Here is a 19,305-nt window from a genome sequence, read left to right on the forward strand (position 1 = left end):
GCGGGCTGTGATGGGACAATAGTGACACCTTGTGCACCGTGTGGAATTACTACCGTCATTATGACCCAGGATAAATTCTTTTTAATGTGAACTGGCACTTTAAGAACCAACTGGCACAACAGAATAAAAGGGGGAATTCATCAAGATGGGGGCCAGTCCTGACCAAAAGAGGAGGTGATCAGGGGGGTCAGGGCGGGTTCTCGTCCGGCAGCCGGAAATGCTGGACCAGGGTCCTGTGAATCTTTATCAACTCTAGTCCTACCTAATAAAACTGATCAAATCGTGGACGTTTCCCCAGATTATTTTATTTCATTGACACACCAACATAGACTATATAATTACATGCAACGTGCTTTATATCCATAGGGTTTTAGTTTAACATTTCGATTACATATATATCATAAAAAAAATCATAGAAAATATACTAAACATCCACTAAAATAATTGATCAGATGTCCTAAGAGGAGCCCATGAAAGAAACTTTCTAGAAACAGCACCACTCTTGCCCATGGGCCGGGACTGGTATTGCAGTTGGATATTAATTTATAGTTAAACTGGAATATCAGACATAACCTATGGGTAACAGTGGTGTCATCACTAGAGAGGGAAAAAAAAACGAAAAAATACTTTGTTATATTCCTATACAAGTCCTTTAGAGAAATTCTCCAGTTTTATGCTTCCAATTTGGGCGGAAATCCCAAAATTCTGAAAACATAATCATCAATAAACAGCGCAGAGAAATATTAACCGATTAATTTTTTCATGTTAGTCTTGTCACATTTCAGTAGCTATATATAAACATTTGCACAATGATGAACATAAAAAAAACAACACCACCAATAGCAAACTCAAAATAGGCTTTAAAAAAAAGGTGCAAATAAAAAGAAAAACAAAATAACGCAAACAGATTCATCCACAATGTAAATGACAAGACAATTTTCAGGCCCATTTCCTCTCAATATATGGTGGGAATAATATCTTTGCAAGAGTTGGAGACCCCTGAAATGATGTCCATTAGATTTCTTTTGAGGAGCCGACATTGTTTGATGGCAAAAAATGCTGGTAACCTGGACAGACAGATGTAATAACTCCCTTCAAGCGATTCGAACCCAACCATTGCACACATAGAAGGCAGCATGAAGCGGCTCCTTGAATTTGGTGGTGACAACGTGCAAAAGTCTGATGGGGTCATTTAGTTCATAGAAGGATAGTTGTCCAGCCTCGTAATCTAGATACAGTCGAAATTGGTTATTTGGAGTTTTTTGCTCGATCAGGACTTCCCTATCGTTGTGCGCCACTGAATACTGGTTACTATTGTGGAACTTTGACAGACACCAGGACTTGTTGTTGCTACCTATTTCGGCCATATCTCCTGACTTGGGCATGCTGACGTAGCAAACACCTAAACTCCATGTTCCCGATTTACTGGTTTCCACGTCCCAGAAATGTCGTCCTGATGAAAACAGGCTTGAGCTTAAGACCTGACAACGTTCTAAATGCTTCTGCTGTCCTGGTCGTATCTGTTTTATTTGTGACCATGAGGCCATTTTTAAATCATCTGAGATATCCACGTTGACCCCGGCTCTTCTTGTGTCCAGTAGTAAGTCAGTCTCTTCATGAGTAAAAATGTTCTTCTTAGCATACGTCATTACATCAGTAAACCCTTTGTACAACATCTCCGAAATCACAACTGCATCCAGACCATCTGCAGCATGGAGAGCTTTACTCTCCACCAATGTGGCTTTCTCTTGGGCAACAAAAAGGTCCCCTTGGCTTGACAACGGTTCTTGCAAGATTGACCATGGATTAGTCATATGACACAGTTCCTCAAGGTGGCTTATCTTGCTGTATAATTCATCCTTTTTTATTTCCATTTCACGGATTAGGTCAGAAATGAGTGAAACATGATTGTCCGGTCTGGAGAGATGAGTCAAGACTTTTGTCTCCAGGTCGTCCAGCATGCTTCTGATGCTTCTGAACAAGGCAGTTACTTTTTCAATTTCTCCAGTTGTTGTTGTGTGTAAGCCATTTTGCTCTTCCTTTAAGCTTTGAAGCTTTTCCTCCATTTTTTCTTTTCTTTGGATCATCTTTTTCCGAAGATTTCGCATTTTCTTCTTTTTCTTCTTGGTGGCCTCATTTAGTTGCTCCACTGGATGTCCAATATGATCTCCAGCAAGACGACAGAGGAGACAGATACAGGTGGCATCCTTAGGGCAGTAGTATTGAAGGACCTTATCATGGATAGGGCATCTTTTGCTCTCCTTGAACACGATGGGATCGGTTAAGAGGTGTTCCTTTGACTTGCTGTGGACTTTCAAGTGACTATCACACAATGAAGCTTCACAGTGCAGACAGGATTTCACAGCAGGTATTGTGGCGTGAATACAGTAAGTACAGAACAATCCAGCACCCACCTGCTCAGACTGGGTAGACAGGAATCCCTCTGCAGTGATAGATGGAGTTACATTTCGGGGCAGGGTAGGATACTCCTCCAACTCTGCTTTGCAGTTAGGACAGGTAAAATCTTCAGGACCCTTGGTTCCCAGTTCCCACTCTATACACATACGGCAAAAGATATGCCCACATCTCATCGGCACAGGCTCTTCATGAATGTTCAGACAAAGTGAACAGAGAAGCTCATCTCCAAATTCTGCACACGCCATGGCTGTTGAGGAGAAATGAAACTTAAATGCATGGAGAGGGAGTTTTTCAAATAAAGAAAAAAACCTTCCTGTCACATGAGCCAATGTCTACGCTACTTATCATCTGAACTTTGTACTGTACTCAATAAACTGCAGCCAAAGCTCCAAAAGAGGGAGGAGTGGTTGTGAGAAATTAAAGAGGTTCAGTGTCCAGAACTTAAAGGGGTTGTCCGGGATTTCTGTATAATTTATGGATCTCGGAGTTGGAAAACCTCTTTAAGGTGGTCAAAAGACATTAGATAAGTCTGCCGAGTTTAGAATGAAGAGCTAATGATCTGATGTATATGATGGTGTCCAGAGGCAATACCCTTTGTATTGGTTTAGCACTGATAGGCCTTCTACAATACAGATCAGGCAAGTTTTGCGGATCATTACAAAAGCAACCGTAGGATGGTATATTGCCATAAAAAAAAACTAAGTTATAAAAATAATGCTAAAATGAAGATATTATTTATCATTCACAGCAGAAAACATAAAATAAATTACAAAAAAGCCCCTAAAACACCAATGTTAGAACTGCAGATTTTTGCGCAACATCAACACCTGTCTCTCCAAAACAAGAATAAAAAAAAATCCCACATGCTCCAAATTGGCACCTATGTGGGCTCTTGCAAAACCAGCTCTCATTCTGCTTTGTTGCCCCACAAAAAAATTCTTGGATGGTGGTAAGACAAAACAATTGGAGCCAGGATACAGTTTTAAGACTAATAATAATTTTATTTCTATAGCGCCAACATATTCCGCAGCATTTTACATATGAGAGGGGACTTGTGCAGATGATAAATACAACACAGGAGTAACACGTAATTCACCACTTACCAGGAGGAGTGAAGAACGACTCCTGAGCTACAATCTATAAAAAAATAAGGCGGACATAAAAAGTAAAAAAGTGCTTATACTGTATGGGCCAGGCATTGGTATAATCTATAGAGGTAATGATATAGACCTTAGGCACCATGGACATTGTGTCTATTAACTTAGGTGCGATGTATGTTTTTATTATGTTTCTCCTTCCCAGCCAGGAGAGGAATGGGTGATCAAAAGACTTTAGTTGTCCCTCGATTGCCTTGATCAATTTTTCAAAATTTTCCTTTGTATAGATCTGGGGGATTCTTGGTGAGGAAAATTCCTAAATATTTAATGTGGTGTGGTGGCCACTTGAACGGCGTCTTACTCTTAAGGAAGATGTCTTCCTCTGGGGCCGATATATTTAGTGCCTCTGATTTGTCCCAATTGATTTTGAAATCAGATAATTCGCTAAAATTGTGGAATATTTCAATTAAGTGCTGTATAGATTCTTTGGGGCTAGTGATGAGTATAAGCAGATCGTCAGCAAAGGCTGCACATTTCTGCTCAGCGTGTTTAACCTTTTATCCCTTGATGTCTGGGTTTTGACGCACTGCTTGCATTAATGTTTCTATTACTAGTATAAAAAGAGTAGGAGAGAGGGAGCAGCCCTGTCGAGTGTCGTTTCTAATGTCAAAGGAATGAGAGTATATCCCATTAATTTTAATCTTAGCGGACGGGTCTGAGTATAAGGAAAATATGGCTTTAACAAAATTGTTGGGAAACCCACATTCAAGTGTCTTTTCCATGAAATGCCAGTTTACACAATCGAAGGCTTTTTCGGCAACAGTCGATAAGAGAATTAAGGGAGTTTTTGTTTTGACAACATGGTTAATGGAGTGGAGAATCCTGGCCGTGTTGTCCTTCCCTTCCCTCCCTTTTACAAATCCAGTTTGGGTATAAGGCCACTTAGCCTGGTGGCCAAGATTTTTGCCCAGAGTTTGATGTCTATATTCAACAGGGAAATTGGGCGGTAGCTGCTACACAGCTCAGGATTCTTCCCCTCCTTAGGTATAATAGATATGAAAGCTTCCAGCGCTTGTTTAGGTAGAGGGGTGCCTTTTAAAAGTTCGTTAAATAGGCTAGATAGATGTGGGGCGAGGATATCAGCAAATTTTTTATAATAAATGATCGGGAAACCGTCAGGACCTGGTAATCGGCCCTTGGGTATTGATTTTAAGGTTTCTAGTATTTCGTTTGTAGTAATTAGAGCTAGTAATATGTCTATGTCTGATGAGTTAATTTTTGGCAAAGCAATAGAAAAAAGAAAAGCAGAAATTGTTTCCTCTGCTTTCATGGGGTCTTGCATTGAGATAGGTCTGGGCAAGTTGTAGAGGGCCTCGTAGAACCGCGTGAATGCATGAGCTATGTCGGCTGTCTGGAAAACTGTTTGGGAATATTCATTTTTTATTTTACGTATGAATGCTCAATCTATCTGTTTTTTTAAAAGCGAGGAAGTGAGTTTGCTCCCCTTGTTGCCATGCATATAAAATCTCTGCTTACAGCTTAGATAAGTTTTTGCGGAGCGAACATTTAAGATATCCTTTAATTTATTCCTCAGGGTTTTCAGGGATTCTTGGCCTTGGGTTGCTAAGGATTTTTTATGTACAGTTTCAAGAGTATTAATTTGATGGATAATAGATAAGATCTCTTTGTCTCTACTTTTTTTGGTAAATGAACCTAAAGCTATGAGTTCCCCTCTTATGACCGCCTTGTGGGCCTCCCAAACTGCAGGGGGGTGACATCAGGATGAATGTTTTCTTTAAAAAACAGTTCCAATGTGTTTTTGAGTTTATTGAGATTTTTATCATTATCCAGAAGGGTTTCATTTGATCTCCATGTTCCCATGGGCTTTGGAAGAGAGGCGATAGTGATTTCTAGATATATGGGCGCGTGATCGGATAGTGTGATAGTGCCAATATGGGTTTCCTTTATCAAAGGGAGTGAATGGTTTTGAATGAAGAAATAGTCTAACTTCTGGTATGATTTGAGCGGGGGGGGGGGGAAGAAAGTATAGTCTCTCATATCTGGGTTGTTTGTCCGCCACGGACCAATCAGGTTTAGGGAGTTCAGGGCGATATGGATCTTCCTAATTGCTTTTTGCGAAATATTTTTAGCTCCCGAGCATGAGTCCAGAGAGGAATTCAAAGTGACATTGAAATCTCCCCCAATTATAAGTAAGCCTTCCTTAAATAGGGATAGTGTCTCCAAAGTTTTGGACAGCCACAGGTCCTGTCGCTTATTGGGGGCATAGAGGTTGCATAAGGTCACCATTGTGTTGGCTAGATAGCCTTTTACCATAATCTAACGGTCCTCTGGATCTGAGAGCGTGTCCTTCCATTGGAAAGGAAGATTCTTGAATATTGCAATGCTGACCCCTTTAGAAGCGGAAGAACTGTTGCTGTTAAACCAAATGGGGAAAAGGGAACAGGATGTGTCAGGAGAGCGGCCTGTTTTAAAATGCGCCTCTTGGAGGAAGGCAATTTTTGTTTTATTTTGGATTTGCTGCGGTTTCTAAACCGCAGAAAGAAATGACATGTCAATTCTTTCTGCGGATTCCGCTGCGGTTTACCATTTCCTCCATTGTAGAGATGATAAACTGCACGGCAAAACCGCAGGCTAATCCACAGGTAAAACCGCAGGTCTTTTGACCTGCAGATTTACCTGCGGATTTTACAAAATTCGCACGGCCAAATCCGCAGAGCATTCCGTAGTGTGTGCACGTACCCTAAATTTTAAGTAGTGCTTATAAGGGTACGTGCACACGCTGCGGAATGCTCTGCGGATTTGGCCGCGCGGATTTTGTAAAATCCGCAGGTAAATCTGCAGGTCAAAAGACCTGCGGTTTTACCTGCGGATTAGCCTGCGGTTTATCATCTCTACAATGGAGGAAATGGTAAACCGCAGCGGAATCCGCAGAAAGAATTGACATGTCAATTCTTTCTGTGGTTTAGAAACCGCAGCAAATCCGCGCGGAAAAATCCGCACCTTCTGCACTGCGGTTTTTAATATCCATAAGATATTATGGTACTGTACACTGCAGCAGAAACTGCTGCGGATCCGCAGCGGCCAAATCCGCTGCGGATCCGCAGCAGAATCCGCAGCGTGTGCACACACCCTAATAATCTTCAGGGCTTGCTATACAGATACATTGTTGTGTTGCGTCTTATTTTCACTCTCCAGTGTGATGCAATCGAAGCGGGAACCATCTAGCAGATTTTGAGGCCTGAGCCTCGATCTAAACTTGTTCTTCTGCTGCCCATAAGGTCCCCCTCGACAGTACAAAGTGCTGTAGAGGGTGTCAGAACAGATGACAGAAGGACCAGATTCTGCTGAAAATTTAGAAAAGGGGAACAGGGAATAGTTTAGTGAGGCTATAGGCCCATCTGAAGAAAAGTGTACCGGCGCATGTAATGATTTTCGGCTTTGCCCGCAGTTGGGCAAAGCATACTGCGTGTGTATGAAGCAAGATTGCTTTGCGCACGCGCGAACGATGGAGAAGAATACCGGAGAAGAGCACGGACGGGGGGCCACGGATGGGGTGGAGAGAAAAAAGAAGAAACACCGCCCATCGGACCGGACCCAGGCCATTTACATAGGCCTACAACTTTCGGTGACCAGGGGAAGAGTCTTGAGGAGATCATTTGCATATTCCCAGTGCCTTCTGGGATAAGTGAAGAGTCTCCGCGATCACTGGGTTTTGGCCGTTGCAGCTGAAAAGAGGAAATCGGAAAACCAGGGGAAGAGTCTTGAGGAGATCATTTGCATATTCCCAGTGCCTTATGGGATAATTGGGATAAGTGAAGTGGGTTTTGGTCGTTGCAGCTGAAAAGAGGAAATCGGAAAACCGCGCGCCGAATTTTGGCTCATCTTTCATCCTTTTTAAGAAATCTCAATATGGAAGAGGCCAGGAGCCATTTGATGAGCTGCACTTCTTGCTACATGTTCACAGACTTACCTGTGGAAAAGCCAAACTTCACATGCCACAAATGCAAGCTTGTGTCCCTGTTGGAGGAAAAGTTGCAAAATCTCGAAGAGAGGTTAGCTACGTTGAAGATCATTAAGGAAGGTGAAGAGTTCTTAGACAGAGCAGAATTATCTCTTCATGTTACAGAAAGAGAAGACATTCGAAGTGCACCTGAAGAAACAGAGGAATGGAGACAAGTGACCCAGAGAAGCAGGAGGATCAGGAGGCAGTCAGCACCCATACTTCTCAGGAATCAGTACCAGGCTCTCACGCAGGAAAACAATGAAGAAATACTTCAGGATAAGACTTTGCCCACAAACAGCAACCTTGTACACCTTCAGAGTCCTCCTGGATGGAGAAAGAAAACTGTTGTGAAGAAGAAGCGGAGAGTGGTGGTCATGGGGGATTCCCTGTTGAGAGGAACAGAGGCCGCTATCTGCAGACCGGATATAACTTCAAGAGAAATGTGCTGTCTTCCAGGTGCAAAAATTAAAGATGTGTCTGACAGGATATCAGGACTATTAAGGGAATAGAAGAATCCAGGATATCTATAAACAGAAAGATAGTGAGGAAACACTTAGCTACCCTAAATGAATTCAAGTCTCCAGGTCCAGATGAACTACACCCCAGAGTACTGAAGGAGATAGCAGAAGAAATTTTTTAACCCCTCTCCATAATCTTTGAAAATTCTTGGAGAACAGGAGAAGTCCCAGAAGACTGGAGAAGAGCAAATGTTGTTCCTATCTTCAAAAAGGGGAAGAAGGTGGACCCAGGCAACTATAGGCCGGTGAGTCTGACTTCTATACCAGGAAAGATCTTTGAACAAATAATTAAACAACATGTATGTCAGTACCTGGATAAGAATGAAGTGATTAAACAGACTCAGCATGGGTTTGTAACTAATAAGTCATGTCAGACTAACTTAATTTCATTCTATGATGGAATCACTGATTGGGTGGATCAAGGAAATGCTGTAGATATCGTATATCTTGACTTCAGCAAAGCATTTGACAAAGTATCTCACACAATCCTTATTGAAAAAATGACTAAGTATGGAATGGACAAGGCAACTGTTAGGTGGATTCATAACTGGCTTAGTGATCGGACCCAAAGAGTGGTCGTAAATGGCTGCACATCCAGTTGGGAGAATGTCTCAAGTGGGGTACCACAGGGCTCTGTCCTGGGCCCTGTATTTTTCAACATCTTTATCAATGATTTAGATGAAGGAATTGAGGGTAAACTGATTAAATTTGCTGATGACACAAAGCTAGGAGGAATAGCTAATACTTGAGAAGAGAGAGAGAGGATTCAAAAAGATACAAATAAACTGGAGAAGTGGGCAACAACTAACAGAATGGTTTTTAACAGGGAAAAATGCAAAGTACTACATCTGAGCAATAAAAATGAAAAAGCATATACCGAATGGGAGGAATAGGGCTAAGCAACAGCACATGTGAAAAAGACTTGGGTATACTAATAGATCACAGACTGAATATGAGTCAACAGTGTGATGCAGCAGCAAAAAAGGCAAATGCAATTCTAGGATGTATTAACAGAAGCATACAGTCTAGATCACGTGAAGTCATTATTTCCCTCTACTCCTCTTTGGTCAGACCTCATCTGGAATATTGTGTCCAGTTTTTGGCACCACATTTTAAAAAAGACATCAACAAACTGGAGCAAGTTTAGAAAACAGCGACCAGAATGGTGACCGGTCTGCAAACCCTGTCTTATGAGGAAAGGTTGCAGGATTTGGGAATGTTTAGTTTGCAAAAGAGAAGACTGAGAGGAGACTTAATAGCTGTCTACAAATATCTAAAGGGCTGTCACATTGTAGAAGGATCAACTTTATTCTCATTTGCACAAGGAAAGACTAGAAGCAATGGGATGAAACTGAATGGGAGGAGACACAGATTAGATATTAGAAAAATTTTTTTGACAGAGTGATCAATGAGTGGAACAAGCTGCCACGAGAAGTGGTGAGTTCTCCTTCAATGGAAGTCTTCAAACAGAGGCTGGACAGACATCTGACTGGGATGATTTAGTGAATCCTGCTTTGAGCAGGGGGTTGGACCAGATGGCCCAGGAGGTCCCTTCCAACTCTACGATTCTATGATTCCCTTTAATTCTTGAAGCACAGCAGAAAAAAGAGCAGCACCGCTTACCTGCCCGGGTCTTTGAACAAATGCACTACAGGATGCAGCCAGCCCATATGGCAAGATGTTGGCAACACATGTGCAAAATAATAATTAGACAGCCACTCTCCACCTGCCTATTCATGGAGGGGGTGACTGCTTAGTATACATTTGCACAATAAAGGCCTGTATAAGGCGCTGTTCACGCAAAAGTAATGCATAATGTCTGGTTCTCAGCCTATTAGTAACACCCCTACTACTCGATTAGGCGGGCTGGCCAGCACACTCTCAATGCATCCCAATGTGAACACCCCTGTATACAAGACCTAACGTGCTGGGCTTGGCTACACCCTGAAAAATATAGTGCACAAAATACATAAAAATAGGTAAGGTAAGTGGTGCTGCCCTTTTTTTCTGCTGTATTTTTGAAATTTTGGAGGATTTTAGTACTCCTTTGTGGCTTTGTTATTAGTTTAGTGATAGGACTCACAAATGTGGGGACCCTTGGCGCTTGTTGCGAGCTTGCATATTTTGGCCAAAATATCAACCAATACCTCACTATAATGGCCTTGTTATACTAGTTTAATGGATATCTGTAGTGAAAAACACTGTAGTCTGGTTCTTTTTTAATTCACCTTAGAGGTTTTGGTGCCATAGACTCTTCGTGCATCAGGGCGGGACTGTGGGTAATGCCTGGCCTCGATAAAATAAAAAAAAACTATACTCACCTCCCATGCCGGCGGCGTTCCAGGTGTCAGCACTCGTGGTTCTGGAGCTTTGTTGTGACGGAAAGACACGTGTAGCCTGGCCCCCAATCAGCGCTGGTGTCACTGTCTCCACCTTCGTATGGATTGAACATGAACAGGAAGTCATGGCTGCAGCTGATCTGACTTCCTCTTCATGTTCAATAAGTACGAAAGCAGAGACAGTGACGCCAGCGCTGATTGGGGGCTGGGCACCACATGTCATTCCACCGCACCAGAACTCTGGTACCGCGAGTTCTGATCATGCTTGAATGGCGCCGGCACGGGAGGGGAGTATAGTTTTTATTTTATCGGGGCCAAACATTTAGTTATTTAGTTCAAGAAGGGGTTGTCCTAGAAGTGGACAGCCACTTTAAACTTTCTGAGTAATACTACACTCAGAATCAGAACCACAACGCTTATGGAAGCAGAAGTGAAGTGTTCAAAGCAGCCAGGTAAGGTCAATATGGATGTCCAGATTTGGGACTGCTGCAAAAGACATCCAATAATACACCAGAAAAGACACCAAAGGTGTTTTCCTAACTTGTCTTCTGCTGCAGAAATGATGCGGACACTCCGGCGTCTAAAACACACTGTGTGCACATACCATAGGGCTCCAAGGACGGACTTCAGAAACAACAACTGGACATGGTCCACAATTAATTAAAATCTGAACCTCAAAAGAACCATATTCAAACTGCAGAACATTTACCATTCTTTATTACGATATAAGTACATTTTGAAGAGAATCCCAGGTGGGGCAGAAATAGTCACTCAAATTCCATGCCATCAAGAGTAGATTGAAGACCCACTAGTTCTGGAGACTAAAAAGACAAGTGCTTGCAAAAAGCACCTCAGGGATCACTCCCTTGCCATATAAAAGGGTAACATTGATACTTCTGTTACACTCTGTATAGCTGGGATCAGTGAGCTTGGAGAAAAATATCAAGAGTTAATAGCATAAAAAAATCTTGCAAACTCATCTGATTGGTTAACACCTACACACCCATTACAGAGAATCGAAACTTGGCCTCCGTGTGAAGTACTGTAAGTCAGCGCCTAAATGGTCTTCCCTCCCCTCTCTCCATTTTCAGCTGTGGCAACTGATGTTTTACCAAAAAAAAAAAACGTTGATCTCTTGGTCTGAACAGTAAAGATAAGTGACAAGAAGCCTCATGACGCAGAATCAGCGTCCCATTGTTAAAACCCTAGCTAATGAATAGTTCAGAAATTCAGCAGATTGGGATTTTTTTGCCGCCTGTCACATTGCAACAAGAGACACCTTCGCCATGATTATGGCACCACGACATATCTCACAAATCGGCATGGAGCTCAAGCCTTAAGTTGGGGCTCAGTCGTCCTCCATAAAGGGCAAAGATTTAGTTTGGTGCTCTCCTCTATCTGTAACACTAAGGGTATGTGCTTGTGGGATCTTCCCACTGTAGACCTCTCACAGTAGAAATGCCACCGCCACATTTACTGAGTAAATAATGCAATCAAGATGCACATTTATTCCATCCTTTGTATTTCAAATCCCCTATACCAGAGGTGGGCAATTAATTTTCCCGAGGGGACATATAAAAGACCGTGACTGTTGTGGAGGCCAAACCAATAGGCTGAAATAAGTTAGGCTCAAAATTAATATTCATAATTTTATACTAATATTAATCGTATAACTTAATATTGAGCAGTTTTAAGTATGCAGACATCCCCCTATGTACACCGTATGGGCACCCACCATATAGAGTACGACCCCCCTACACAGCGTGTGCCCCACATAGCCTCTTATATACAGCATGTGCCCGATATAGCCTCCTACACACAGCAGGAGTGTACACATAGCCTCCTATATACAGTATGAGGCCCACATAGCCTTTTATATACAGTACTAGACGTGTGCCCGATGCTATCACATCAGGAGGGCAGTAACATCACGATGGGGGAGCTTTGTGGCGCTGGGGGTGGCGGCCCACCCACTTCCGTGCAGTCACAATTGGCAGGAAAGACGGTGTTTTGCGGCCTGTGCTGGAGATAGTGCGCGGCGCCCAGGGGTGAACCTAGCCTCTCTGCTGCCTGAGGCAAACAGCAAAATAACGCCCCCCCCGCGCACAAAGTAAATTCTCATATCTATCCTGTAAAACTGAGTACAGTAGTGGACATTTTGATTTAGATAAATAGAAAAAAAAAGGTGTCCAAACACAAGGATGTCAGCTCCATCACACGCACATACAAGAACAACACAGAAGTATCCAGAACATGGGTCATTAATGGCAATGGTAGGCCTGGCACAGGACCGGAATGGGACAAAACTGCAGCCCTGCCACACAAATCCCACCAGCCCACAAACTATAACACTCCTCACCCCGATCAGTGAATTTTTGCTATACTTTGTCGTCCCCTCATCACTCTCTTATAGGAGTTATTTGAAGAGCCACATGTGAATGGCACCACAGTGCGTATGACTGAACACAGCTCCATTTACATGGTGCTCTTCAAAGCTACATTTCCCAGGATCATGGGGGTCCCAGCGGTCAGATCCACAACAAACAGAAAGTCATCCCCTATCCCCACATAATGCGCCATACAGTATTATGTGGCCCATATATTACTTCGTACAGTATAATGGGCCCCACGTAATGCTCCATACTGCATAATGGGCCCCATATATTACCTCGTACAGTATAATGGGCCCCATATAATGCTCCATACAGTATAATGGACCCCATATATTACTTCGTGTAGTATAATGGGCCCCATATAATGCTCCATACAGTATAATGGGCCCCATATATTACTTCATACAGTATAATGAGCACCATATATTACTTCATACAGTATAATGGACACCATATATTACTTCATACAGCATAATGGGAACCATATATTACTGCATACAGTATAATGGGCACCATACAGTTGTGGCCAAAAGTATTGACACCCCTGCAATTCTGTCAGATAATACTCAGTTTCTTCCTGAAAATGATTGCAAACACAAATTCTTTGGTATAATTATCTTCATTTAATTTGTCTTAAATGAAAAAACACAAAAGAGAATGAAGCAAAAAGCAAAACATTGATCATTTCACACAAAACTCCAAAAATGGGCCAGACAAAAGTATTGGCACCCTCAGCCTAATACTTGGTTGCACAACGTTTAGCCAAAATAACTGCGACCAACCGCTTCCGGTAACCATCAATGAGTTTCTTACAATGCTCTGCTGGAATTTTAGACCATTCTTCTTTGGCAAACTGCTCCAGGCCCCTGATATTTAAAGGGTGCCTTCTCCAAACTGCCATTTTTAGATCTCTCCACAGGTGTTCTATGGGATTCAGATCTGGACTCATTGCTGGCCACCTTAGAAGTCTCCAGTGCTTTCTCTCAAACCATTTTCTAGTGCTTTTTGAAGTGTTTTTTGGGTCATTGTCCTGCTGGAAGACCCATGACCTGAGGGAGACCCAGCTTTCTCAAACTGGGCCCTACATTATGCTGCAAAATTTGTTGGTAGTCTTCAGATTTCATAATGCCATGCACACGGTCAAGCAGTCCAGTGCCAGAGGCAGCAAAGCAACCCCAAAACATCAGGGAACCTCCGCCATGTTTGACTGTAGGGCTGTGTTCTTTTCTTTGAATGCCTCTTTTTTTCTCCTGTAAACTCTATGTTGATGCCTTTGCCTAAAAAGCTCTACTTTTGTCTCATCTGACCAGAGAACATTCTTCCAAAACGTTTTAGGCTTTTTCAGGTAAGTTTTGGCAAACTCCAGCCTGGCTTTTTTATGTCTCGGGGTAAGAAGTGGGGTCTTCCTGGGTCTCCTACCATACAGTCCCTTTTCATTCAGACGCCGACGGATAGTACGGGTTGACACTGTTGTACCCTCAGACTGCAGGGCAGCTTGAACTTGTTTGGATGTTAGTCGAGGTTATTTATCCAACATCCGCACAATCTTGCGTTGAAATCTCTTGTCAATTTTTCTTTTCCGTCCACATCTAGGGAGGTTAGCCACAGTGCCATGGGTTTTAAACTTCTTGATGACACTGCGCACAGTAGATACAGGAACATTCAGGTCTTTGGAGATGGACTTGTAACCTTGAGATTGCTCATGCTTCCTCACAATTTGGTTTCTCAAGTGCTCAGACAGTTCTTTGGTCTTCTTTCTTTTCTCCATGCTCAATGTGGTACACACAAGGACACAGGACAGAGGTTGAGTCAACTTTAATCCATATCAACTGGCTGCAAGTGTGATTTAGTTATTGCCAACACCTGTTAGGTGCCACAGGTAAGTTACAGGTGCTGTTAATTACACAAATTAGAGAAGCATCACATGATTTTTCGAACAGTGCCAATACTTTTGTCCACCCTCTTTTTTATGTTTGGTGTGGAATTATATCCATTTTGGCTTTAGGACAATTCTTTTTGTGTTTTTTCATTTAAGACAAATTAAATGAAGATAATAATACCAAAGAATTTGTGTTTGCAATCATTTTCAGGAAGAAACTGAGTATTATCTGACAGAATTGCAGGGGTGTCAATACTTTTGGCCACAACTGTATATTACTTCATACAGTATAATGGTCCCCATATTTTACTTCATACAGCATAATGGGCACCATATATTACTTCATACAGTATAATGGGCCCCAAATAATTCTTCTCCCCAAACCCTGCTGCTCTGGTCTCCTCAGTGTATTCTGATCCTCTGCACTGCTTGGCACAGGGACATCATTAACTTTACGTATATAATTGTCCACTTGGACTGATAGTAATAGTGATTTGTTTGTACCCTGTTGTCTGGGGCTGGCCCACTTTATGGGGGTGCGCAGGGCATATGATTATACACCAGTAAAAAGTATGAGAGGCTCAATATGACCAGTGCCACCTAGTTTCCTACCCCTCTTATTCTACTGGTACTGTGGGCACACTGACTGGTACTGAGGAAAAGAAAGAAGGAACAGAGAGAAAAAAAACAGAGAGAGAAAGAAAGAAAGAAAGAAAGAAATAAAGAAAGAAAGAACAAACAAAGAGAAAGAAGGAGGGGAAAGAAAGAAAGACGATAGAGAGAGGGAAAGAAAGAGGGGAAAGAAAGAAAGAAAGAAAGAAAGAAAGGAAGAAAGAAGGAAAGAAACAGAGAAAGAAAGAACCAAGAAAGAGAAAAAAAAAAAAGATTAGAGAGATAAAGAAACAGAGAGAGAAAGATTCTATAAAGATACTATAGCAGCCCGGCTCCCACTGTAGTGCCCACCTGAGACTCCCGATGCAGGACATATCATGATCCGCTTACATGGCCGGCAACCCCAAGTCCAAAGCGATCCTGCTGTCCGCGCTGTTGGAGGAGGACACGTTGATGGATCTGAAACATTCCCTGAAGTGCCTCCATGGTTCCGTCACAATCTCCTCCCGAAATTACCTAATTTCCGTTCAGCTTCTAGCACATCACTTCCGGTAGAACGTCACGTGCGAATTTTATAGTACTCCGGCGGGGGTCCGCCGTGTACTCCTGTGTCCACGGGAAAAGTAAGCTCCCAGCCGGGGCAGTGGGACAGAATCTCTCTCAAAATCGGGACTGTCCCGCTGGGAGGTATGAATGCTCCCCACCATACACCTTGCACACGTATGGCTCTGCACACATTATAAACGGTTCCGCTTTTTATGCCTCGCACACACACAGCTCCGCACTGTACACCTCGCACACACACGGCTCCACTCAGTACACACATGACTCCACTCTGTAAACCTCGCACACATGCGGCTCTGCTCCGTACACCTTGTACACACGTGGCCACGCTCTGTAAACCTTGTACACAAATGGCTCCACTCCGTAAACCTTGTACACATGCGGCTTTGCTCCATACACCTTGTACACTCGCAGTTCCGCTCCGTACACCTTGCACACAGGCGGCTCCGTACACCTCACACATGTGTGACTCTGCTCCGTACACCTCGTACATGTGCGGCTCTGCTCCTTACACCTCGCACATGCGCTGCTCAGCTCCGTACACATCTCTGCTCCGTGCACCTTGTACACACACACGGCTCCGCTCCGTACACCTCGTACACACGCACAGCTCCACTTCGTACACACGCATGGCTCCGCTCCGTACACCTCGTACACACCCACGGCTCCGCTCCGTACACCTCGTACACACGCGGCTCTGCTCCTTACACCTCGCACACACACGGCTCCGCTCCGTACACCTCGCACACACGCGGCTCTGCTCCTTACACTGGCCGGGCTGAGATAAAAAAGCAGCCCTGACACAAAACAAAATTCACCAGCCCACATACAATGAATGTCCTCACCCAAATCGTAGAACACTGGCAGGTTGTGCCAACTTTTGCTTTAGCTCACACACACACGTGTCACACAGCTCACACAAGTAGCTCACACATAGCTCACACGTAACACACACACACAGCTTACACGTATCACACACAGCTCACACGTATCGCACACACACCGCTCACACGTATCGCACACACAGCTCACACGCATCGCACACACAGCTCACACGTAGCTCACACGTATCACACACCCAGCTCACACGTATCACACACACACACACAGCTCACACGTATCACACACACAGCTCACACGTATCGCACACACATACACAGCTCACACGTATCACACACAGCTCACACGTATCACACACACAGCTCACACGTATCACTTACACATACAGCTCACACGTATCACACACAGCTCACACGTATCGCACACACACAGCTCACACGTATCGCACACACACACACACAGCTCACACATATCACACACACAGCTCACACGTATTACACACACACCCAGCTCACATGAATCACACACCCAGCTCACACGTATCACACTCTGTATCACAGCTCACACACAAGTAGCTCACACAGTTCACGCTCACACAAGTAACTTACACACACGTATCACACAGCTCACGCTCACACACACATGTATCACACAGCTCACACTCACACATGTATTCCAAAGCTCACACACAGCTCACGCTCACACACACATGTATCACACAGCTCACACATGCATGTATCACAGCTCACACACTCAAGTACCTCACTCACGATGACAGCCAGCAGTCCTGCATAAACCAAGGAATGATGCACACAGGATCTGTGATAAGGTCACAGGAGGGGAGGAATCATGGGTCACATGATCAGGGGGCCCTGACACCTTACCTCCTGTGACCGCATCAATTACAGCCTCTTGCACGACCGCAGCATCAGCGTGCAGAGGCTAAATTGTAGGTGCTGCGGGTAGAGGAGCGCATAATGCTGCCCCCTGCTGCCTGCCGCTTGAGCAGCTGGTGCAAATCGCCTCATTATAGGTGCGGCCCTGGCGGCACCACCAGTGGGTGGCCGCACCCAATCTCCAGCACAGGCCTCAAGCCACGGTCTTTCCTGCCGGCTGTGACTGCACAGAGGTGGGTGGGCAAGCAGCAGCGGGATCTGGCGTGTGTAGTCAGGCGGTGGGTCCTGGCGGGGGTCCGGCGGCGGCATCCCTCTCATTATTCCCACCTCGTTACACCGCCTCATTACACCCTCTCATTATACCCCCTACATTACACCCCTCTCGTTATATCCCCTTGTTACACCCCTTTCATCACAACCTTGTGATCGCAGCGGCGGCATGGATCCGAGCAGCGGCTGGGATCTGAGCAGCGGCTGGGATCCCAGCGGCGGCCGGGATCCCAGCGGCGGTTGGGATCCCAGCGGTGGCCTGGATCCGAGCGGCAGCTGGGCTCCCAGCGGCGGTTGGGATCGCAGCGGTGGCTTGGATCCGAGCGGCAGCTGGGATCGCAGAGGCGGTCAGGATCGTAGCGGCATTCAGGATCGCAGCTGTCTCCTGGATCCGAGCGGCATCACTTGGGTGTTCCAAAATGGCGGTCGGCGTACTTCCGGTGCGAAGCAGTGGATTGTGGGATTCAGGGACATCCAGACGGAAGTGGATGACAGACAATTGAAGGCAATCATATATATAGATGGGCACACACAGTCCCCCTATATACACACAGCGTTTCAGAGTAAAACATACCTGGCTGAAATCACGCAGCCAATGTCTGAGACAGTCTGCCCACTGATCAGGAAGAATGTATCAGCTGCCAGGTTCCCTTAAAAGTGATTCTGATTAATTCCATAAATTTGGCACAACAATGACATTACATAGAACTTTATGTCCCTTAAAAAAAACTGATTAAAATAAAAAAATCGTTTTGAGAGGCTGCCAATAGGCCTACAAGCAACATTAAAGTCAATGCAATAATTTCTGCAAGTACTGGTTGTGTACTTAATGTGACAACAATCTCCCATTGTTGTGTCAGGAACGGGAACAACCTGTAATATATATATTCTCTGTGTTGAGTTTTTACTCCAATCAGAAAATTCCCTGTTGTTGCTAGGTGGAATTAGACTTTGTGAAGATTGTCCCTATGTCCCTCCCGTAGTTGGGCTCTATATTAGGTTGCTCCTCCCTTCTTCTTCAGTTTTGTCTACAGCAGCCATTACTCAAGACTCATGTGTACTCCCCTGTACAGATTACTCCTTTTTATCTACTGTTCATTGTAACCAATACAAGATTTTGGAAGAAAACAGCATCGTTTCTCCTGGTCTTTCTACAGTTCGCAGTGGCGGTCGAGTTTAACCTATCTGCGGACACCTGGTGGTGCGAGTATGAGTTCTACAATTATCCAAGAAGCTGAGAGAACGTTTGGGATTTTCAGCTATTTGGATGAGGCAGAATACCCATACTCTTCATATGGCTTGTCTATGGGGTAGGGTGACAAGACTGAAAGAAAGAACATCTAAGCCCTACTAAAAATGGCCAAAATCAATATCAACTCTAGCAAAAGCATGTGAGAAAATGTATTTATAGTCTGATGAGACCAAGGTGATCTTTTTGGCCCTGAATCCAAACAA

The 19,305-nt window shown here is 44.0% G+C and overlaps 1 protein-coding gene across 1 annotated transcript in view; it reads right to left on the minus strand.

The window, feature by feature from the left end:
• Positions 1-285: 285 nt before the first annotated feature.
• Positions 286-19,305, minus strand: part of LOC141070773 (uncharacterized) — an 87,031-nt gene continuing 68,011 nt past the window's right edge. The window contains exons 4-5 of the mRNA XM_073559576.1: positions 3,522-3,555; positions 286-2,731 (exon numbers count right to left, since the gene is read on the minus strand). Coding sequence (XP_073415677.1) covers positions 1,095-2,731; positions 3,522-3,555 — 1,671 coding nt within the window. The 3' untranslated portion in view covers positions 286-1,094. The remainder of the gene's footprint in view (positions 2,732-3,521; positions 3,556-19,305) is intronic.

Source organism: Dendrobates tinctorius, unplaced genomic scaffold, assembly GCF_039654945.1.
Source record: "Dendrobates tinctorius isolate UK_male_01 unplaced genomic scaffold, ASM3965494v1 ptg000014l, whole genome shotgun sequence".
Lineage (NCBI taxonomy): Eukaryota > Metazoa > Chordata > Amphibia > Anura > Dendrobatidae > Dendrobates > Dendrobates tinctorius.